General features: G+C 35.1%; 1 protein-coding gene and 1 long non-coding RNA gene across 2 annotated transcripts; one reads left to right on the top strand and one right to left on the bottom strand.

Annotated features, from left to right (window-relative positions):
- Positions 1–5,607: 5,607 nt before the first annotated feature.
- Positions 5,608–8,647, top strand: LOC115957755 (uncharacterized GPI-anchored protein At4g28100). The gene is made up of 2 exons (XM_031076077.1): positions 5,608–6,878; positions 8,102–8,647. The coding sequence occupies exons 1-2, from the start codon at positions 6,246–6,248 to the stop codon at positions 8,435–8,437; spliced, it is 969 nt and encodes a 322-aa protein (XP_030931937.1). The 5' UTR covers positions 5,608–6,245; the 3' UTR covers positions 8,438–8,647.
- Positions 8,648–21,842: 13,195 nt separating this feature from the next.
- On the bottom strand, positions 21,843–23,840 carry LOC115955050. Its single transcript, XR_004084015.1, has 2 exons — positions 23,566–23,840; positions 21,843–21,921 (listed from the first exon to the last, which is right to left on the bottom strand). It is a non-coding gene; the product is annotated as an uncharacterized LOC115955050 (long non-coding RNA).
- Between the last annotated feature and the right edge of the window lie 943 nt (positions 23,841–24,783).

Here is a 24,783-nt window from a genome sequence, read left to right as displayed (position 1 = left end):
TCAATTCAAATCATATACCCATTTACTATGTTGTCTGTAAGGGTAAAATTCCCAAATCAAACAATGGGCCTTGGGCCCCATACAGAGTCCAACTACAACCAAGAAGAAAATGGGGCGCCAAAAAGACTTCTAGCCTAAACCTAATAAGTCCAAACTTATTTAAAAAGATGTTCGAGGAGGAATGTCTCCTCGGACGTGCCAAATATGGGCCCAACGTGCACCCTATCCATAATGAGGAATCATTCCAAACAAATATTGGTAGTAAGGATGAGCCTCACAAAGCAGGGAGAAGAACGAGAGTATAGGATGTCCAAGGGGAGGCCACAACTGCCACATTAAATGCAAGGAAACTACTTTTCTGGCCGCATTAATATGGAGAGGACAGACGAACAGTGTTACCTTGGCCACTGCAACTCACAGAAAGGTAGGGTGGATGTCCAATGGGACAGGCACTCAAGTGAAGGTCCAGATGATCAACAAATGTAAGGCTCTTATTACTTTAAGGAGGCTATATAAGAGAATGGCATCCCCATGAAGAGGGGATCGGAAAAAGGAGAAAAAAGAAGGAGAAATAGAGAGAGGAAGACTATAGCTTTTAATCAGAAATAGAGGTGCACCCATACGTCTCCTCGGACCAAACATCCAATGAACATAAAGGAGACATTCTTACGTTCAACCGCTGCATGGCCTAAAAATTAACTATCATTCACTTCGTCAAGCCCTAGTTCTGTAACCCGCTCTCTACAAATTCATTGTCTAGGGTTCTTTGGGCCAAAATCACCTACTTGCTGGGCCTGGGCTCCAAACATCGACCCTACATTGTCATTAATGAAAAATACTTAAACAAAACAATGTAATGTGATTTGGATTGAAATAATTTCTTAATAAAATAAATACATGTCTTGAAATAACTATATAATGTTGTTTTGTTTAAACATTTTTTGTTAACCACGTTACCATAAATGAGTGTATAATTTTAAAACATTTGTTTTAGAAAGTGTACAATTTAATTTAAAACTCATGAAAGTGTTAGGTTTAATTTGAAACCATCCCCTGGGTTTGGTTAATTGTCATCTTGGTCTTGTCAATTTTTATTTTAATTTTTTGATCCTTTAAATTTGCATTTTCAATCACGGTTAAACTTCTCTAATCATAAAAATGTATTATTATTTCTTTTTTAGAAAGAGGCAAAAAAAGAAAAAGAAAAAACAAATTTCACTCTTTAAGTTTAGTCAATTGTAATTTTAATATTGTAAGTTCACATTGTTGTTACTATTTAGTTTTTGGCGAAAAACACCTTTTAGTCCCTACATTTTTAGACGATTCCCATTTTAGTCCCTACATTTTATTTTTACCGCTTTTAGTCCATATTCTGAAAAACGCTTCTCGTTTTGGTCTCTGCCGTTACATCAGAAACGAAGAAAGCTGACGTGGCAAACGACAAGAATAAATTATACTAAATTAATGTCCACATGGCCTAAATTAATAATAAAAATGCCACGTCAGCATTTAAATTAAAAACATTAATTTATTAATTTTAACTAAATATAAAAAATTAAAAACAAAATTAAAAACCAAAAATCACATGAATTAAGATCTAAGTGTGTCTTGAACAAGAACAACAAGAACACAAACTCAGATCTAAGAACACAAACCCAGTAATTAAAATCCAAAAATTAAAAATCTCAAAATCACAATTTTCTCAAACCCAGCAAAATCATCAAATCCTAAAACCTCAAAGTATCAAATCAATCCAAAAATACAACACAACCAATCCAAACAAAAAAATCTCAAACTCAAAAAAACACATCCCAAGCAAGTTGAACCCAGCAAGCCCACCTCAAGCAAACCCAAATCTGGTGGCCATTACTAAGAGAAAGAAGAAGAAGCAAAACGTGTTTTTTTTTTTTTTTCCCTGGTAATGGGAGAGAAGAACGACGTCGTTTTGCAAACGTTCAGGGCGTTAGTGGAAGGCGCGGACCGAAAGTTCGCAAGGGTTCAAGACGTTCCGGTGTACGGTCACATGACGAGCCAACAGTACTTCCACAAGGTCTTCAAGGTGTACACGAAGCTCTAGAAGTACCAGCAGGATCACCGGTCGAAGCTCGTCGACTCTGGTCTCCACCGCTGGGAAATTAGTGAGATCGTAAGTCGGATCGGCCAACTCTACTTCAGCTAGTACATGCGGACCAGCGAGGCCAGGTTTCTCATCGAGGCTTACATGTTCTACGAGGCAATTCTCAATAGGCGTTACTTCGAAGGATCCAAAGGCTTCGGTAAAGATCTCGGGGTTAGGTTCAAGGAATTGACATTGGGTGATGGGGTTTTTTGTCCCTGGGTTCGTGGCTTTCTTCAGACGTGGTGGTTGATGGGTTTTTCTGAGTTTGAGATTTTTTTGTTTGGATTGGTTGTGTTGTATTTTTTGATTGATTTGGTACTTTGGGGTTTTAGGATTTGATGATTTTGCTGGGTTTGAGAAAATGGTGATTTTGAAAATTTTAATTTTTGGATTTTAATTTCTGGGTTTGTGTTCTTATTGTTCTTGTTCAAGACACACTTAGATCTCAATTCATGTGATTTTTGGTTTTTAATTCTGTTTTTAATTTTTTATATTTAGTTAAAATTAATAAATTAATTTTTTTAATTTAAATGTTGACCTGGCATTTTTTATTATTAATTTAGGCCACGTGGACATTAATTTAGTATTATTTATTTCTGCCATTTGCCACGTCAGCTTTTTCCGTTTCTGATGTTACGGTAGGGACTAAAACAGGAAGTATTTTTCAAGATAGGAACTAAAAGCAGTAAAAATAAAATGTAGGAACTAAAATGGGAATCGCCTGAAAATGTAAGAACTAAAAGGTGCTTTTTGCCTTAGTTTTTTAATGGCACATTTTGATTACTAAGCCCAAAAGATAAAAGGATTTAGGTCCAAAAAGGCCAACACAATGAATTTTTAGAGAGTGGGCTGGAAACTAGATTTCAATGAGTTAGACAACAATCATAATGGGTTAAAGATGACAAGAAAGTAAAGATAAACAAGTTTTGTGCAAAGAAAATTTTCCTCGGCAAAGTTCGAGGAGAGTAGATCTTGTATAGGCCTCTTTTCAATTTGATTACAAGTCCAGTTCTTATTGCTATAGTGTTTTTTCTATAGATTCTCAGATAATCCCCCTATAATTGGGGTTTTTCTTCTTTATATTAAGCTGCAGAGCTTTTAACGTGGTGGTAGCAGTTTTCTCTTAAATATTTCTTAGCTTCCCTCTATTCTATTCCCTCTTGATGTTTATCCTTATCGGTAGAATTGTCCAGAGCATAGCTCCTAATGACAAACCAAACCTTTTAACATTTGCTCTACTTAGCCGAGGAGGCATTTCTCCTCGGACAATCTTACCAAACCTTTATAGCCAGAATCCTTCCATAACTCACCAATTGATACCTTTCAATTAAAGCCTACCTGTCCTCGAACTGCTAAATGTCCTTGGACAAGGCCCACGACCCAATATACACTCTTGGACCCTTCATCCCTACAATTTTTAAAGGTTGTAATTTATATTTTCAACTAAATATTATTTGAAGTACAATTTTTTTTTTTTTTAGAAACAAACACGTACACATAAGGGAGAGGGAAAGGAGTTCTAACACAAAGACACATTATAACTCAATTCAAAAGCCATGGTAACTTTTAAGGGAGAGTGGGACAAATTATACTACACACAACACACTCTCTTAAGTAATATGAGACAATTATCCATTTTTAAAAAAAAAAAATTTTAAGTACAATTGTAAACAATTTTTTTCCCCTCTTCATTTTGCCTCATTGCATTAGGCATTTTACTAGTTCTGAAAGTGAAAGTATATCATGTAACTGAAGGTTTGAAGCTGCTATGAGGTCGATTCATATGGACCAAATTATTCTACATTAGTATGATTCTACATTTCTACTCATATGGACCAAATTATTATGCTTTTTTCCTTCCTTTTTAAAGCTAAACCAGTAAACCCCTTGGTTTATCTCTACACTACAGAATAACCCCACACCCACCAATGGTACTGTTCGAAGTTTGACATTGATTTTTACCACGCATCCACAACAGTGGAGCTAAAAATTTAGTTTTTTAGCTCCATCAAAAGTTACTTTATTTATTTTACCTATACACATGCTGCAGCAGTAGATCTATTTTAGTTTTCAACACAATAAAATAATATAAACATCACAATAAAATAATATATCTTCTACAATAAAATAATATATCTCATTACTCAAAAAACACCCACAACACCAACCACAACCACCTCTACCATCAACCACAGCCACAACCACCTCTACCATCAACCACAGCCACAACCACCACTCTATTTTGGCAACCACAACACAACATAGAAAAAAACAAAAAAACAAAAACAAAACCACAACCCCATCACCACCAATCACCACAAACCACCAGCCATGACAACCACAACCACAACCCACTGCCACTGCCACTTCCACAACCACAACCACAACCACAACCATAAACCACAAAACTTATAGCCAAAATCCACAAAACACACTGCCAAAGCCAAAATCATCCACCACCACCACAACCAAAATCCACAAACCCACTGTTAAAATCATCCACCACCACTACCATAGCCAAAATCAACCACCACCACCACAGCCACCAAACCCATATGAAAATATATTAAAAAAAAAAAAAAAAAAACTCAATCACAGCAAAGAGAATAGAGAGATAGGCGACAGTGGTGGATCGGAGGCTTGGGAGGCGTGGGCCGGTGGATCGGAGACGTGGATTGTGTGTCAATAGAGGCTTGGGTCGGCTTGGGCCGGTGACGTTGAGGCCGGCAGAGGCGTGGGTCGAAGGCTTGGGGCTTGGGTCGACTTGGGCCGGTGATGGAGTGACTAAGAGAGAGAGTGACTGAGAGAGAGAGAGACAGAGAGAGAGAGAGAGGCGAGGGTGACTGAGAAAAAAAAGAAAGACTTTTTATTATTTTAAGTCCCGACCAAATAAAATAATATTTTTTTTTTTTTAACTCTCATGAACAGTGCAGATAGAAGTGTACTGTAGCAGTGAAGCTAAAAAAAATAGATTTAGCTCCACTGCTAGAGCATCATTTTAATGTTTGTGAAATTAAAATTTAGCATTATAGCATTATACTTCCTTTGCTGCAAATGCTCTAAAACTCACTCTTCCCATACCTAAATTACCCGAAGACAACCATTGCACGTGTGAAGTTTTTCACATGAGCCTTGAGGCAGTGAGCATGACGCTGTCACTACTGAGCACTGAGTGTGAGTGGACATTAGAACAAACACGTAGGAGCAATGTCCAGCAATCACACACACAAGAGAGAAGCACTTTCCCATCAGCCTCTAAGAGGAAGATAGAGAATGAAAAAGAAAACGACACCACAAGCTGCCAAAACTTCAGACAGCCTTTCTTATCAAACCCCCCCTCCTCTTTTCTTCTGATTTCTGATTCTTTTCTCTCTCTCTCTACCAAACGAATCTCTTTCTGTTTCTCGTGGGCCCCTCCCCCACCCTCCTTCACGCTTTTTTTCTTCCCCTTCTTTTAAAAAAAAAAATCACAAACACTTTTCCACAAAAAAATAAAATAATATATGATAATGTAGTTTAATGAGTGCTCACTTTGCTTCGTGACATTGGAGCCTCCTAGACTCCAAGTCCTACTAGTTTAGTCCTCATGACCAATACACTGAAGTGAAGTGAGAGTGGGACTATTCACGTGGATTATGAATATGAAACCCCCCATCATATAAACATCATTCTTAGCTCTTATTAGAGAGAAGAAGCTCAAGAGACAAGAGAGGCCAAAGAGAGAGAGAGAGAGAGAGAAACAACATATATTTTCATTTGCTCATGTAGGGTTCTTCAATAATTGAATCTCTCCTGAATCCTTTTCTTCTTTTTCAACTTTAACCATCCCATAATTTCACAGAAACATAAAGTTCTCACCTTGATTAACCCTTTAAAAGCAACTTGATTCAAAGTTTTCGGCTTTAGACTTTACACCCCATCTCTCTTTTCTTCCAATTTCCCAAGTGAATGTCCTACCTTTCCCATCTTTTTCCAACTTTTCACGACAATCATTTCTTTTTTTTTTTTCTCGCTTTCCAAACAAAACCCAAGTAACCCTCTCACTACCACTCTCAGAAAACACCAAAAACCAAACCAAACCAAACCAAAAGTGTCAAGCTCCCAACTCCAAAACCTTACCCTTAAGATGGTGTCGTTAACGTTCATTTTCAGGTCAGCTTGCATTGTATTATGGATTACGTTTTTTAACGCTCGCGCCGGTATACTTTCTGAACCCGTTAACGGCCACGACCAACCACTAGACCCTGGCGTGTACTCAACCCCAAACACTGTCCCAGCTTTCCCGGTTCAAACCCAGAGCCAAACCTGCCGGCTAGACCTCTCAGCCGAGCTATTCGGCGGCGTCAACGAAGCCTGCGGGAAAAACCTCGACCGAAGCCGATGCTGTCCAGTCTTAGCCGCGTGGCTCTACGCGGCTCACGCCAGGACAGCTCTACAGGTTCAATCGGCTTCGGCTCCAACTGGAGCCGAAGCCGATCTCCCAATGATGCCAGATGACTCACAGAAGTGCGTTAATGCGCTGCAGAGCTCGTTGCTGAGCCGAAACATTCGGCTCCCACAGCCAAACGCGAGTTGCGATGCTATACTTTGTTTCTGTGGGATTCGGCTGCACCAGATCAGCTCACTGAGCTGTCCAGCGGCTTTTAATGTTACTGGGTTTCATAATGCCACTCCTACTGCTGCAGTCAAAAACTTGGAGAGGAATTGCCGCAATTCTTCTTATTCTGGCTGTACTAAGTGCCTTGGGGCACTCCAAAAGGTCAGTTTTCACTTTCACTTTCAATTTCAATTTCAATTTCAATTATTGAACTTTCAAGAATTATAGATTTTTGCATTGTCAAGAATTGATTTATTAAGTGTAGTGGTTCCCGGATTTGTTATCCAACGTGGTTCTTTTTTAGTTTAATAGTTTGGATTTATATGGAGGGGAGGTGGGTGGGGTGTTACCTAACTTTGAAAGTCATGTACTTAGCTTTGAAATTATGATCATATGGGAATGATTGGATTGGTCTATAATCTAATATTGAGGTAGGAATTAGGCTATGGGCATTCAAGCTTTTAGCATGGCAATTGCAGTGAAGGTCTCATGCATTGTTGGATTTTTATTCGTTATATTTTAGTATTGTTCCCAAATCCTGATATGTTAAGTTGGTATTTTTGAGTTACGGTATTTTTTTATGAGATAGAGGTACTTGTTTAAGATTTATAGGTTAAATTTCTGTCCATTGGACTGAAATAAGTTCACTCCACACGCTCATTTTGTAGATTCTTACATAAAATTCTATCTGCATGACCGGATTATCATTAATCAGGACTGGTTTATTTTCGGACATGTGTCCGATGCTCTAATGCCAAATTCATTATTAATTGGGTCATAGTTAGTGCATGTTTGGTTTGGTATTTTTTAAATTCAGATATACTTTTGTCCAACCGATTTTTTTTATTAAAAAATAAAAACTTTTTGCCAACTTAGGATCCGATATTTAGTTGAAATTAAAAAAAATTTATTGAAAATATTATAAATAAAACTACAAGTTAGTTGAAAATAAACTTTTAAAAAAAAATGTCTAATATAAACTATCCCAATTACAATCATAATTTTTAAACAAAGCAAGAAAATAAGCTCTAGCAAAGCCCAAGGGTACACATTTTTAACAAATGAAAGATATTGATTTGCCTCAAACCTGATGATAAGTGGCACATCTAACATGACAATGAAAGTGGAAGTCACGCTTTGCCATTTTATGAACGTAAAACCACAGTCATTCTGATACACCCTAGAAAATGACCTTACAATGTGCATCCTCTCCTCTTTTCCCATCTTGTCAATCACACACGATTCGGACATTCACCAAGATTTACTTCTTATTCACGCTAACACAAATACCAATTTCACTAAAATTTTTTTTTCAACTTTTATGAAAATACGATAATTGAATTTGCATTGACTAAAATACCCTTGTATATTGTTGATATCTACAGCTGAAGGGTGGGTACAAAAACGGAACGGGGGACAAGCCCACAACCGACAGAGCAAGCAAGATGTTCAACAGGGACTGCCAGCTCATGGGGCTGACGTGGCTTCTTGCCCGTAACAAAACGGCTTACATTCCAACGGTCTCTGCTGTATTACGCGCCATCATGTACAGTGCGCACCCTCTGCTACACGAGTCCACGTGTAGCCCCGACCAAGAGAACATGCCGCTGGCCGTTGATTCCCTGCAATTCGAGAATGAGGAGTCCTCATCAGCACCGTCCATTTCTTGGTTTCCCGTTTTGCCCCTAATCATTCTAGTTTCTCTGTTTCTGTTTGTTTAAAAAGGGGGGCCGTGGCCTCTGTGCCTTATTGCCCTGGTTTTTGGTATCCCGTGTCGGGTCAGGTCACGTGAAGCTAGTTGACAAACGGGTTGTCAGGGCTGTTTTTGTCCCATTGTAAATTTCAGCCTGTTATCCATACTTGTACGTGGGAGGGTCTTACTTTTGCAGCTGTGCTAAAACATACACTATATATGTAGATTCTTTACCCTCCATTATTTTTGCCAAAATTTCAGCATTGATGGAGCCATGTTTTTATGCATTGCCTCTCTTCCAAATTTGAAACTGTTTGGGTAAAGGACTAGTAGGGAAGTAGACAAAACAGGTAAGAATTTTCTGACCCAACCCGACTTGAAAAATACCTAATTCGAATTTGATTTTTTTTTATTATTATTTTTTTTTACGCGAAGCAAAAATGGATTGACTAGTGATCCAATCCATACTTTTGCTGTTCGACCCAAACCTGAACCATTTTTTAAAACTTTTTTTTTTTGGTATAAAAAAATAATAAAATTAAGACTATTGGTTTAATTGTTTATTGTGAGCTTTAAGGAAACAATTAAGACATTTACATAACTATATGCAAATTAATTGAAAGATGAATGATTGAACATTCTGTCATGAGTAAAGATTTTTTTATATATCAAATAGCAAAGAACATACTAAGATAATCTGGTTATAGTACAGTTAAAAATATAGATTTAAATTTGTAGACGTGTGAAAAATATTCACAAGTGTGAAAATACTGAAGTCAAAGTATCAAATTAACATAAATTATAAATGCTTAAACCTATTTTTTAACAATTTATGTCCAAAATAAATGGCTTTTCAAAATAAATTATGATATTTTCTAGAGTGTGTATTGCTTAACAATGGTATGATATTCATAAAAGAGATCATGTATAAATAAGTAAACAATCAAATTTTAATATATATCTCAAATTAAAATAGAGTGTTAACTACAATTAACAATAGATTATAAAATTAATTTTCAAGATTGTAAATTTCTTATATGTTTTTATTCTTTTTTAAATGAATTATCCAATAAGTCATTTGTAATTTTGTTTTATATTTTGGCATGTTGATATTGTGTAAAAATAAAACATGTTTATTTGTTTTACTTATCTTTATGTTATTTTGTTTTAGATAGCAATGTTAGGATTTATATAATTTTAAAATTATTGAATAAATATTAATAAGTGTAATTCATTCTTATTATAAGTGGTGAATTCAAAGTAATGTATTTTACATCAAGTAGTTTGTTGCATAACTTTCTAAATGGCAAATACATATTTTCTTAAAAAAAAAAAATTCATGTAAAAAATACGGATCAACCCGGCCCGCAACCCGATTGACTCAAACCCATTTTAACTCGCTTAAAATGACATGTTTTTTACCAGCATCCCGTTTGATTCGCAATCCAATTGACCCGATCCAAACCCAAACTGACCCGCCTATTTTGCCATGTTTTTTTTTTTTTTTTTTGGATGGGACCTATTTTGCCATGTTATGTAAGAACAATTGGGCAATTGACCCAATTTAAGATTGCTTCAAATTGTATACAAGATAATTGATTCTACAATTATTAGACATCACAAAGTCATGTCCTTAGCGCCCTACAACGGTGCTAAGAATATTATAAATTTTTTATTAATAATTTTTACAAATTGATATATTGTTAATTCTAAAAAAAAATTCAGGTTAAATTATATTTTGGTCTCAAAGACTTTACTAATAGATTTTTTTCCTCTCTAATTTTTCAAAAATATTTTGTGAAGAGATTTTTTTTTTCCTTATAATTTAGAAACAAAAATACGATGAGAACATTTTTCAATAATTTGAAGATAGAAAAAAAAAAAAAAGTTTAGAGGACAAAAATAATTTGTTTTTTAATAATTTAAGTTAAAAGGACAAAAATAATTAGTTGGATTCAATCTTCATTTTAAATTAGCAATTATTATATTCAATCGTGATGATGATTTTCGTGAGATGTGATATGTCTAGATTAAGGAGCCAACCACTCAACCAGTAGTGAACCTTTTTATGTTGGGATTTGTGCAAAAAAGACTACAAACTGAAAGAAATCGGCTTGGATTACGCGGATTAAACAATTTGATACACTCGACGAGGTACCAACTCACGGAGCACCAGGAGAGCATCTCCCTAGGACTGAGTATGTTGGTCGCATTGCAAATTGCAATGTAAACAATTGTATTATTGATTGATTTGGGTTATTGTAAGACTAAATTACTTTATTTGTTGTGGGGTTATTCTGTAAATCCAGTTTTAATCTCATTTTTACCGTATAAATAATTAAACTAGATTTTTTTTAAATAAAATAATTTTTCCTTTTTTTTTCATCAGATTTGAGCAATATTACGATAAATTAGGTGGATATATGACATTTTTTTTTTTTTTTTTTAAGATAGAATTCTATTCTAATATAATCTAATTATATATGTGTGTGAAGTTCCTTTCTGAAAACTTGAACTCCGGCCCTTACCCCCCACACTCTATAAGCACTTATACTTGTGGAGTGATTTACCGTATAAATAATTAAACTAGATTTTTTTAAAATAAAATAATTTTTCCTTTTTTTTTTTTCATCAGATTTGAGCAATATTACGATAAATTAGGTGGATATATGACATTTTTTTTTTTTTTTTTTTAAGATAGAATTCTATTCTAATATAATCTAACTATATATATGTGTGAAGTTCCCTCCTGAAAACTTGAACTCCGGCCCTTACCCCCACACTCTACAAGCACTTATACTTGTGGAGTGATTTGCCGTATAAATAATTAAACTAGATTTTTTTAAAATAAAATAATTTTTCCTTTTTTTTTTCATCAAATTTGAGCAATATTACGATAAATTAGGTGGATATATGACATTTTTTTTTTTTTTTTTAAGATAGAATTCTATTCTAATATAATCTAACTATATATGTGTGTGAAGTTCCCTCCTGAAAACTTGAACTCCGGCCCTTACCTCCCACACTCTACAAGCACTTATACTTGTGGAGTGACCATCGCACTAAAAGTGTACGGTGGTGACATATGACATGTTTTTATTTGTGAAGTATATAGTGGAATAGAAAGAACAAAACAAAAGATTTGGACTCCCAATGCACGACCCATTACTATTGGTGCCAAATCTTTCACTCGTTGGATTTAATTTTACTCTTTAAAGTTTAAACTATGGGTCAAGTTCAAACTTCAAAGCCGCCACCTCAACGAAAGTATGCAAATGCAAAATGTTGTCATTCAATTATTTATAATAGGCAAAATTGTATGATGCTAACAAATTTCGCTAAAGTATAATTAAAAAAAAAATTATAAATGGAATCCTTTGATTTTGCCTAAAATTCAAATTTTATAACTTCACTTTCGTTAAATTAAATCTTTTAAATTTACAATTTATTCAATATATTCTTTCTGTCAATCCCATTAAAATTACGTCAACAATAACACTTAAAACGACATTGTTTAAAACAATTGTTTAAGAACACTAGACAAAAATCTTCTAATGGAAGTGGATAGGAGAACCGAAGAGAACGAAGTAAAAATTTATAGGATTTGAATTGAATGAGAACGAACTTATACAAATGAATTTAATTTAATTCAAAGTTAGAGGGTGTAATTTGTAATTTAGCAAAATATTATATTTTCACAAATCATGTGCCAATTCTTATTATTACTTACAATAAATAAATAAATAACTAAATAGAGGGAAAAACACTTTCCTCCTTTATATTTGTGATAGTTCACAATTTTCATCTTTATGTTTAGGAAATGAACAAATATCCTCAATATATTATTACTTTCTCAATAAAATCTTTTGAAGAAATTATTGTTCGTACATCATAAAGAAAATAAAATTTTGAAAATTGCATTGTTGTTTTCTTGGATTATATTCGTAATTGTTGTGATTTCGTTGGATTTAATTGAAAAAGTATGAATTTGGATTTTGGATATCTGTTCATTTTCAAACATAAAAACATAAAATTAATAGGTTTAGAAGATAAGATAGAAAATTTTTTTTCCCAAAAGAATAAAAGTAACATGAAATACCAATTTTATCCAACAACTCTTTTTTGGAGAAATACTTTTATCCAACAACAAAATGGGCCATATGGGATTTTTAAATAAAAAATTTAAAGAAAATCATAAGAGTTAATACCACAGATCTCTTGTCCTCGTCCACCTCCATCTTCACTATTCCATTGTTGACTCAGTTCCCTTCTCCGAGTTATTCTAGACCTCCCTGAACCTTGGCTTGTCCTCAACCCACTCGCCTTCGTTATCTACTTCAACTCAAATATATTTTTCTGCTCCCAGCCTCTTAGATAGACTCCGCTAGTACCGATATGCGATATCCATGATTTGGTGCTCATCCTTCACATCTAGACCCACAACAAGCTTCTCCCTAGGACTCTATTTCCATGGTTGACATTGGTCTTCTATTTGGTTTGATAGCTTTATTTGAGTTTGCTGCTTGATTATAACAATGTGGTGGTTGTAATCTACGAATTAATGGGAGATTTAGGTATTTTATTTGGTTTGGATAAAGGTGATTTCTTATTTTATTTTTAATTATGTAATAGATTTATAAACTCATGAAATTTGTGAAATTTGAGTTTTTGATTTGGTTGGATAGAGGTTTTTCTTTTATTTTTTTTTAATGTAACAAATTTACAAACTTAATAATTTTGTTCTTAGTTTGCAGCTGATAATTTTGCTATTGTATTGTACTATTGCAATTGTAAATTGGTCGGCTGTCACTTTTTTCCATGTTAATTTCATGTAGTACATGCTCTAAACGAGCTGAACTTTGTTGAGTAGTGTATGTTCAAGAAACTTAGCTCGTCAAGAAAAATCAAAAGTTCAAGCTTGACTTTAGCTTGTGATAAGCCTAAAAATAGTTGTGGGGCCCAATAATTCGTGGGCCAGGCCCATTTACTCGTTGGGGTCCAAAAGCCCAAACCGAGGAAGGTGATGGCTCGGGCTCGGCAATACAAGTACGAAATAGCCTTGGGACACAGCCGAGGACGATTCAGTCCTCGGCATGTTCGAGATCTCACAAGAAGAAATGCCAAAAATGGTATAGAAACAACTTGGGAAAAAATCTAAAATATCTGTGCCAATAGAAAAGGGTATACTGGAAAGTGTAACGACCAGGGAAAGCTGCCCTTACTGCCATTCAATACTCTGCACCTGACAGAGCCATACTCTCCAGCTTTTTCAACCACCCCCAACCACTCCGGGTATGGGCTGATGGGACAAGTATCGGTTTTGGAATGTCGATCCTACACGTGGACAAAGGATAAAAAAACACAGGCTAGTATAAAAGGAAAAGTAAGTAATTCATAGCAGGGGCTGGGAAAAATGGCCAAAAACCAGAGCCTCCTAGCCCGCCTCCAAGAGAAAGACTTTTAGGGCGAAGACAACTTAACCATGTATGGATATCACGAATAACCCACCGTCTGGCGACCAAGGCCTAGCCTTCTAAACCCACGCTCTACAAATGACATTGTTTGGGCATTTTTACGTGCGAACCCAATACTGTTACGGTTTGTTACGAATCGTGTCCTTACAATTGGCGCTGTCTGTAGGAAAGGCTTGTGTGTTGGCATAGGCAGTAGGTCGAGAGAGTTCCTTTGTCATTTCTAACAGCTGGTTATAAAGTTCTAGTGTAAAGTTCCGCTAGGGGTTACGATTCTTGACTAGGGGCTACGCTTGGTAGCGTCAATCGCATGGATGGCTTTAGGGGCTTGGCCAAGGAGCTAATTTCCCTAAAGCCAAGGTCCCACGCCAAAAACTGAGTTTTGGACAGACTCAAGGTATTGTATGGTCCCCGGACTCAAACCTATGGGGAAACCAATTACTTAGATGAGAAAACTGAGTTTTTGATAGAATCAAGGTATTGTATGGTCCTCGGACTTAAACCTATGGGGAAACCAATTACTTAGATGAGAAAACTGAGTTTTGGACAGACCCAAGGTAATGTATGGTCCTCGGACTCAAACCTATGGGGAAACCAACTACTTAGATGAGAAAACTGAGTTTTGGACAGAACGAAGGTATTGTATGGTCCTCGGACTCAAACCTATGGGGAAACCAATTACTTAGATGAGAAAACTGAGTTTTGGACAGAACCAAGGTATTGTATGGTCCTCGGACTCAAACCTCTGGGGAAACCAACTACTTAGATGAGAAAACTGAGTTTTGGACAGAATCAAGGTACTATATGGTCCTCGGACTCAAACCTATGGGGAAACCAACTACTTAGATGCAAAACTGAGTTTTGGAAGAAAAACTGAGTTTCGTAAGGTCGGCTACTTAAAAAAAATCTTAAGTTACTCAATCCTCGGCTCAAATACCATAAAAGGTTAAAGCTATTAAAGTTGTTAAGAAGATGGTGAAACGCCCTACTATTCAGCAACCTGGAGGGGCTGTTCATTTTGGGGGTTGTATGTCTTCGGATGATTACTTCCTACGCCGCACCGAGCATTCAATTGTCGTCTCGGCTATTTTGGGGTAAGTGTTGTTTTCGCAGGTCGGCATTGTGGTGCCAAACAATTCTATTAAAGTCGTGATAATATCTTTTCCTTAGCAAGAATTTTGACCCTAAGTGTCATTAGTTCAAGTCTGTATTATTGTGCCGAACAGCACTCATAAGTTCATAATAGCGCCTTTTTCTTTGATAAGGGATTTCAGCTCTAAGTATTGTACTCTAAGGTCGGCGGTATTGTGCCAAGCCGCCTTAATAAGTTCACCATAATGTTCCTTTCTTTTTCTTCTTAATAGGGGTCTCAACCCTAAGTATCACTAATTCGATTCAGTAGTATTAAGTCGGATAGTGTCTATAAACACAGAGTAAGATCTTTTTATTAACTGGGATTTCGGTCTTAGACATCGGTCAAAGTGTAAAAATAAAAAGAATTTACAAGATAGTATGTCTATTCACGGCGTAACCATTTCAGAAATGAAGAGATAGAGTGTGTGAAGTAAAGCAATAACAACTTTTATTAATATAAAGAGGTATTACAACGTAAAAAGAAGGGCTTAAACAAGCCTATACAGAAAGTGGATTACAAAAATAATAAAGGAAAAACAACAACAATATAACAAATAAACGTTCAAATGTCTTCTTAAATTGGCCTTCGAAGTCCTTCCAAACTCTGCCCCAGTAGCGCCCATATTGAGAGGAGGACCTTCTTCAGAAGAAGATGGAGGAGATGAAGAGAAAGAAGGAGGAGAAGAAGAGGGAGGAGATGAAAAGAAAGAAGGAGGAGAAGAAGAGGAAGAAGGAAAAGCGCCAGGATGGATCTGGCGGTGGAAAGAAGAAGAAAGAAAGAAAAAGAGAGTCACCAGTGGAGGAAGAGAGGAAGAAGCAGGGATATTTTGTCCCTGTATCAGTCCTGACTCCTAACACGCTGGTGCCATGTTAGCTATGCTCGCAAGAGAGTGGCTGGTACTGATAATGGGTGACCCCAGCTCAGTCGCGCCAAAGGCCTGACGAGACGAGCCCCTGCTTCGGATTTTGGCTAAAAGGAGGGTGAGAAGCATCTTGAGTCTCTGCCATCCCTGCCCCGACCGAGCCATCTTTAGCTTCATAAGAACATGGAATTTCTGAGAAGGGAATGGCTCCTTCATTACTTGCTCCTATTTTGAACGAATTACAAATCAAAGTATAACCAGCGGGTAAAAGTAGACTCTGGAGGAGTCTAAGGGTTTCAGATTTCAGGGGGATTAAAGGGATTCGTGTACAGGAGAAATAACCTCTTGTTGTTTCTTTTTATATGAGGGGCGAAACGGAAGGTATTTAATATGTCCAGATCTCCAAGAAAACCTGTAAACGAGAATATGCCCGCTCCACTTCTCCGCACCATCAATAACCATTGAATTTGAATGGCCTCGTAAAGGGAAACTATTAAAGGCACGTTTTGGATAGCCAAACGGCATAAACGCGTTGTGAATGAATTCAGAGGAATGTCTCGTAGACCGGTACATTTCCTGGGCAGATGAGGAGACGCTAACATTAATAAAATGCTGAGTTAAACGAGCTATAGTAAAGGCTTGGTATTACCAAAATCCTCCTCTCCAACCAAGAGGTTGGACGGCAGGGTTTTGAGGGGCTATTGTGGGGCCCAATAATTCGTGGGCCAGGCCCATTTACTCGTTGGGGTCCAAAGGCCCAAGCCGAGGAAGGTGATGGCCCAGGCTCGACAATACAAGTACGAAATAACCTTGGGACACAGCCGAGGACGATTCAGTCCTCGGTATGTCTGAGATCTCACAAGAAGAAAGGCCAAAAATGGTATAGAAACAATTTGGGAAAAAATCTAAAATATCTGTGCCAATAGAAAAGGGTATGCTGGAAAGTGTAACGACCAGAGAAAACTGCCCTTACTGCCATTCAATACTCTGCACCTGACAGAGCCATACTCTCCAGCTTTTTCAACCACCCCCAACCACTTCGGGTATGGGCTGATGGGACAAGTATTAGTCTTGGAATGTCGATCCTACACGTGGACGAAGGATAAAAAAACACAAGCTAGTATAAAAGGAAAAGTAAGTAATTCATAGCAGGGGCTGGGAAAAATGGCCAAAAACCAGAACCTCCCAGCCCACCTCCAGGAGAAAGACTCCTAGGGCGAAGACAACTTAACCTGTATGGATATCACAAATAACCCACCGTATGGCGACCAAGGCTTAACCTTCCAAATCCACGCTCTACAAATCATATTGTCTGGGCCTTTTTACGTGCGAACCTAACACTGTTACGGTTCGTTACGAATCACGTCCTTACAATAGTGTTTGGGGTTAAACTCGTGGAAAAACCAAAAAACTTGATCTTGACTTAATTTGGCTTGATTAATTAGTCAAGCCAAACTCAATCTTAATATCAAGCTCAAACTCAAGTTTGGGTCAAGTTTTTGAGCTTGAGATCTAAAAAAAATTACATTATTAAATGCTTTAATCTCTAAAATTAAGAAAAAAAAAATAGTATATTTATTTTATCATGCATACTTATGATTAGCCATTATTCAAATTAAAAATTTTTATAATTAAATTCATTCATTTATCATTTTTTGTCTACAGCTTCAGTAGTTGTTCAAAATACAATTTTTACATTTACGTTAGATGGTGAAGAACTAGAAAGATACTTATTTGTAACTATTATGAATGAGAAAAATACTAACATGTTTCATAATTTTACTTTAAATGATTGATAGGAAAGTATTATATGTGGCTTACTTACTTAATTAATTTATTTTTAAATGTAATTATAGTCTAAAGTGGTTCTTAATCAATTTAGAGAGAAGAAAAAAAATTAAGGTAATAAGTAGTGGTCCTATGTTGGCCATGTCAGTATTAAGATATGTGTAATGAGTATATTTAGCTAACACATATAAACTTATAAATGAGTTTATACTTGAATTGTTATGTATCAAGCCTAATAGCTTACGAGTTTATTCGTGAACAAATTTTTTTGATTGGGCTTGGCTTGTTTATTAAATGAGCTAAAAACTAAGGCTCAAATTTGGCTTATTTATAAATAAACAAACATGAATGAGCTGTTTATCCAGCTGAATCCGAGTTGTTCATGATCGGCTTGGTTCATTTACAGCCCTAAGTGCACCATAAATTATTGTTCTTCATCTTTTTTATTTTTTATTTTTATGAATAATTTTTTTTTATCAACATCAACATCAACAGAAAAACAAAAACAACATAGGCACACCAACAAAATACACTAGAGAGATGGCTCCTCCAAGATGACATGGGCCTTAGCCCTTAGGGGACAACGCCCAATTCAAAACAGCCGAAGAATAGAATGGTTGATAGACCATTTAGTTAGATTTTAAGTAGCCATATCTTCTTCTCAATGGATCCATGATCCAACAAAATGAAACCTCACCCAAGGAGTTACAGACATTCTTAATAGTCTCAAGCCAACTATATGCAAGCTGGAGGGCCCATCCTTAGATTGAAGAGGGAAAATTTCACCCTTTTCGATAGTGAGAATACCAAGTTCCCTCTAATTTCACACTTTATCTAATTTTGGTATAAGAATTAAATCTTAGATTTTATGGGTAAGATTAACATTTTTTTTTTGTTAATAATTAAATAAAACAATTAATGTTTTTAAACTTATTTTCATTTCTATAAAATTTGTGTCAAAACTTTCTTAAAATGAATTGTTAACCAATACCCTAAGAGCACTAGTTAACATAACCCTTAAATAAAATATAATTGGATTTGGCATGCAAGTCAAGGTAATTGAAATTTTTGTGAAAAATATTGAAATTGATAAAATTTTTAATAATAGAGGCAAATTGAAGGGGACATTGCTCAATTTTCTAACTGAACTTGTCTTTATACTTTAGGAAGGCAAAGTGAAATTAACCTCTCTTTCTTTTTCTTTTTCTTTTTCTCTTTCTTTTTTCTTTTTATTTTTTTCACACGAAGCTCTCTATTTTTGTTCTCTCTATATCCAGCCACTCAAGACTCCTTTAATTTTTCTTTCTTCTTTCGTCCACAAAAACTCCCTCTCCCTCTTTTGATCTATCAAATTGGAACCCCCTCTTTTTTTTCTTTTTTTTTTTTCCTCTTTGATTTTCTTTATTTTTCTCACACAAAAAATCTTATATTTTCTTTCTTTTCCTTCTTTCCAAAACCCTTTACCTCTCCATTTCACACATTTTGCTTCTTTCTTCCACCACCAACTCTCCCTTTCTCTAAAAAATTTCCATAAGCACTCATCTTCAAACTCTTTTCCAATAGCACAACCACTATCCTCAAGCTATTCTCACTTTCCAACATTTTGTTTAGGCAAAATTTTATTTTACCGTCTCTTTTACGTACTTGGAAAAGTGTGTGTGTGTGTGTGTGTGTGTGAGAGTGAGAGAGCTTTTTATCTTTCTAGCTTTGTTTTTGTGGATATTACACTTAGAGACTCTTATGATTTATTTATTTACTTTTGTGGGTTCATGTGTTATTAGCCTGTCATGACAACTATTTCAAGCCCAAAAATCAGAGAAAGTATATCTTGCATTTGGTGTATGCATGGGATGTCTCACAACGAATGGGCCTCACCAATGTGTGGAACCTATATATATTATGAGAGGGCTGTTTTCATACACTAGAGGCAGGATAAACTTTCTCCAAAATTCATATCCTTTCTTTTGACTGTGTTTAGAGTTCTGTGCGGATTTATGTCTATTTGATTGCATGGACCCAAGGATCCTCAATTTACTTAGTATATTTTAAATTCCATCATTTACAGATTTACTTAGGCTATGGTGGGTTTGACAAAAATTGATTTCAAGAAAATATTTTCCGCATGTGCTGGTACTTGGGCCAATTGAAAATGTTGGTCAACCTGATTGTAAAATATAGGTACTTACGGTGGAAATTGGTTTATGTTTTCATTTTCCGTAAATTATTTTTAGAATCACTCAAAACTTATCAATTGAACTTCCACCCCTACTGATAGCCACCCAACCAACCCACTCTAAAATTTTCAGTCTCCAGTTTCCAACCATTGACGACCACTTGTCTCCACCATCATCATTTGTTGGTCATAGTTAGTCTCCATCATCATTAGTCATTGTTCTCTGTCATTGCCAATTTTTCATAGCATTTTCAAAACGCAACCAAAAACTTGAAAATATTTTTTGGAATGCAATTAACCACTTGAAAATATATATTTTCACTTGGAATTTATTTTAGGGTTGGAAAATATTTTCCCTCGAACTAAACACAACCTTAATGTTATTTATATTTCAATCATTTACATAATGTTTTTTACATTTTCCATCTTTCTAAAATTATCTTATTTACTCTTTGTTCAAACCGATGCACATATTTTTTGGCTTTATTTATTACCATTTCTCTTGGTCCGTGGTTAGGGTTTCATGCCGGTTCAGAAACATTTGAGTTTGCATGGGCTCAAGGACCCACCAAAGAGAAATTTTGGATGTTTGAGCCCATAATCCAAAACCATTGGATTAATGGGCCAACGAATGGTTAAAGCCTGGTAATCACTATCCTTTCTTTGAGCATGCGGTTAAGGTTCCATCGGTTTTGGCTCATATAATTGGATGGACCCATGGATCTATCAAAGGACATGAATATTTTAAGTAAGAGCATTTCCAATAGTTGATGCAGAAATTTATGTTTATTTCAGTATAAAAACTTATTTTTTCTATTTTACATATCCATTTTTTAAAATACCATAAATTATTTTTTGAGAAAAAAAAAAACCACATATTAGATTATCTATTTTATACTACATTTAATTTAAATATTAATTTTTCTTGATTAATTTTTTTTTCTTTCCTCATATACAACAACTATCATCTACTATTTTCTTTTATCCTCAAGATACGTAAAGAAAGAATAAACATTCAAATGCAAAATGAATAATATTAGTGTAAATTTACATGATTACAGCAGCAAATTTGTAAATTTACATAATTATACATAGACTGATGTGAATTATTTTACGATAAAACTGCGTAAATTCTACACATTTTTCTATTATAGACAGACCAATTGAATGCTTTACTATCTTGGATGTCATGTGGTTACGGATAGGACTTATAAAATTGGCTAGATTCGAGATGCCAGGCCTCCTTAGAATAAGAGGCAGAGGAAATAGGGAAAACAAATAAAAAATCGATTTAGGATCAGCACCTTACCGATTAACACTACAGAGTGCAGAGCTAGTGGAAACTGGAGAAGTTTATTGTAAGTCCAAAGAGAGCATGAATTCGAGAATATGAGAGCATGAATACGTCCTATTTGATGTCATGACCATTCGACTCTATTTGGAAGCTACAGAATACAGTTTGCATGGAAAAGGAGAAAGTTCATTTGGAAGAAGTCGTTATCACTATAAAGAATTTCAATAGCTTTGGAGGGTTGTCAATAGATGATGCCTTTGGGTTGTGTTTGAATGGCAACATTTGGATTTAGATTTGGATTTGAAATTCCTTGATTTGAAATCCATTGATTTTAAAATTTCTTATTTAGGTCTTTTTAAACAATAAAGGATTTGAAATTCCATTGTTTGGATACCTAAATTTGGATTTGGATTTAAGATAAATTTTTAATTATTATTTTTCTTAATCCTTCAACATTTTAATTTTAGTAACAACTTTAATGAAAAAACCATTGATAATCCAATTGTCACGATGAAATGTCTTGCCAACTAATGACAACTAAAATGTTCTATATCAACATAGAGAGAACCCAAATGCATGGTTTTTTTCACAACATTCAAAATCTCAAACTAAAAAAATATTCCAAAGTTCTTAACAATTAAAAGTGAGGAACCAATATCTGCAACAACTTCAATTAATGGATCTTTCCTACTCCTTTTTCTTTGGTGAGGCTCAGCTACAGAACTTGTTGATAACGAATGTTGACATGGTTGTTGTGCAATGGGAGAATTCAAAGGATACACAGCACTGCTGCAACAAAGACAACCAATTTCATCCAGCAATCAAAAAACATACAAACAGTTTATCTATACTAGGCCATCCTATGCATATAAAAATGAATTAATACTTTCTCACTAAGAGAAACAACAATGCAGTAAGAATTCAAAAAGTAAAAATAAAGCCAAAAATTCAGTTCCCACTAATAGATAAGTTACAAAATTATTTCAACAGTCTTCACACAAAATTAAGGAAGAAGCAAATATACCTATGTAGATTAGATAACATGACAACCTAACTTCCAAATTTAAGGTGTTTATTTCTCATATGCTAAATCTTTTCAACAACCAAGAAGTCACAATAAAATCAAAACTTTCATCTATAACATAACAGGCTTCAAGAGTTTCTTTGGCAATTATGAAACTGAACACACACACACACACACACACACACACACACACAAATAACCCTCAACATCTGATGCTAAACATTAAGCTTTAAAGCATCAAACTACTCTCTTATTTAATTTCTTAAAGTACTCTTTTTACTGGGCCTTCCACAGATGATATGGAAGAAACAACGGAGGAGCTTGTTCTGCAAAGTCTTCATCAACCAATAGAAAGAACCACCCACCAAGACATACCATGATTAGCTAAACAGATAAAACTTGGGCACAATAAAGAATTGTGCCAAAGTTTTATTCTTGGCTTAGCTTGACATTATAAGACTACAAGATCCATTTCTATTGCCATCCCAGTTAATAACATACTGGGTACCTCTCACTAAAACCACCACAAATACACAAACTTGTTTGTTTGTACAAACAAACCGAATTGACACCAGATACAATAAAATAAAAAAATGAAGAAAAATGCTTTTTTTGCAAATAATGGAACAACATACTTTTCCAAAAAGATTTCAGAGTAATTACAAACCATTGCCTACTAGTTTTGCATTAACAAATTTTTCTAACACAATTAACATTAACATCTACTCGGCAATAAATTGGAAAGATTATTGTATGCCACTTGAAACAACACAATAATTGCATCCAAGTATCCAACTCTGATATTATATAATTTGACACTAAAATTAGACATTGCTCAGTAAAAAGGCAGTGTGCAAATGGCTTGGACAGACCATTTCCGGGCATAAATCATGAGAAGGCTTCCATGGACATATTTATGATAAGTTTTAGCACTGGATACAAAGCCCTTAATAGAAAATGGTATTTCCTTTCAATTGTTTTAAAAATAGTCATACAAATTCAAGTAGTTCCAGCAGAGCCGTGTGAACCAAGTAGCTCCAGCCACTACCCTTTGGACATAACAGAGCAAAGAGTAAAAGTACTACTTACACAACTCATAGACAGTTCATAGAAGCATTTCATCAAACACATCATTTGCATTACAAACCCACAAAAGAAAATAGAAATAGAAAATAAAGACAAACCCAAAACAAATCATTGAAAATACTATGAAACAAAACCCACAAACAAATCAAACGAATCCCAAACAAAACCCACACACAAATCAAAGGAAACCCAAACAAACCCACAAAAAAAAAAAAAAGAAACCCACAGAAAACCCCAAAGCCATTATGATTCGGATTTAGTAGTTAGTAGAAAGAGAGAAATAGAGAGGATAAAGAGGAAGAAAAGAGTTGAGAGAGACAAACCATGTCGCGAGAAAGAGAGAAAGAAGAAAAGTTTGGTCGAGGAAGTGAGAGCGTGAGTCTGCGTGACAGAGTTTTTTTTTTTTTTTTGGTAGAGTTTCTGGAGCCGATGAAGGATTGAGAAGAGAGCACGAGCGTGAGGGCTGGGCGAGGGATTTCAAAATTCTTGGGTTTGTGAGGGGATTTAAAATCCATGGATTTGGACCCCTGAAATTCAAGATGGATTTGGGCCATATCCAAATCCATTTCTTTTAACTTCACCCAAACAAAGGATTTGGATTTGGGCCATCCAAATCCAAATCATCCAAACAGACCATTGAAGAATGGCTAAAAAATATTCCAAAAAAATGGCTATCCAATGTTGGGTTCTCGATGCATCAAGCTAAATAGCCTAGACACAACGATTATACATGTGAACCAGAAAAAAAAAAAAGGCTGAAGCATTAGCAATGAAATAGGCCTTGGACCTAGCCAGCATTTGGAAGGGAATTTTGGTGAATAATTTTGGGAGCAGAGATTTTACATCACCTTTGCCACAATTATCTTATATGGTAAACTGTAATTGATTGTTTGACATTTTCACATTAACTCAACATTTTTTCTCTACCACTTAGTCAGTTGCATAAAACAATTGTGTTAAAATTTGTGTAAAAGTGTATGGTCCTATAATTATTTAATTTTGGTTGAAGGTGATGCTAGTTTGGTGTTGGAACATGTTAAGAAGAATGAGACTCAGACATTGTGCAGCCTAATTTCAATTATTAGAGATGTGTTAGAGCGGAGAAATTTCTTATTTAGGAATTCTGTGGAGTTGATAGATAAGCACTCTCAAGAATTGGGTCAATAAATAGTTACTTTTTTTTTTTATAGGTTGGTAAATCATTTTTCTCAAAAAAAAAAAAAAAAAAAAGTTGGTTATTCATTCCCAGCTCTCAAAGGCCCATGATCAAGCTCACAAGGTGGACTTCTGTAAGAAATTTTTCTTATAAATAGATTCCTTGGGGGAAAAGGCCATTATGCATTTATTTTATTTTATTTTTAAAAAGGGTATCATTTACTAAAATAGGGACAGGCTAAATAAGAAACTTTTCCGATAATTAGGATAAAAATTTCTATTACACTAAACTAAGAGTCTCTGAATATTATTCATTGCCTCTTTAAAAAAGAGTGTATAGTTATTTATAACAAAAGTTGTCTTATAAAAAGACAAAATAAAAGATA

Source organism: Quercus lobata, chromosome 8 (assembly GCF_001633185.2).
Source record: "Quercus lobata isolate SW786 chromosome 8, ValleyOak3.0 Primary Assembly, whole genome shotgun sequence".
Classification (NCBI taxonomy): domain Eukaryota; kingdom Viridiplantae; phylum Streptophyta; class Magnoliopsida; order Fagales; family Fagaceae; genus Quercus; species Quercus lobata.
Note: the sequence above shows the minus strand (reverse complement) of the source record. Positions and strands in the feature narration are given on the sequence as shown.

Excerpts from the sequence above, each read along its gene's own strand:
- LOC115957755 (XM_031076077.1), top strand. The coding sequence starts at position 6,246 with ATGGTGTCGTTAACGTTCATTTTCAGGTCAGCTTGCATTGTATTATGG. Across the intron at positions 6,879-8,101 it reads GCCTTGGGGCACTCCAAAAG|CTGAAGGGTGGGTACAAAAA; the intron begins GTCAGTTTTCAC and ends TGATATCTACAG.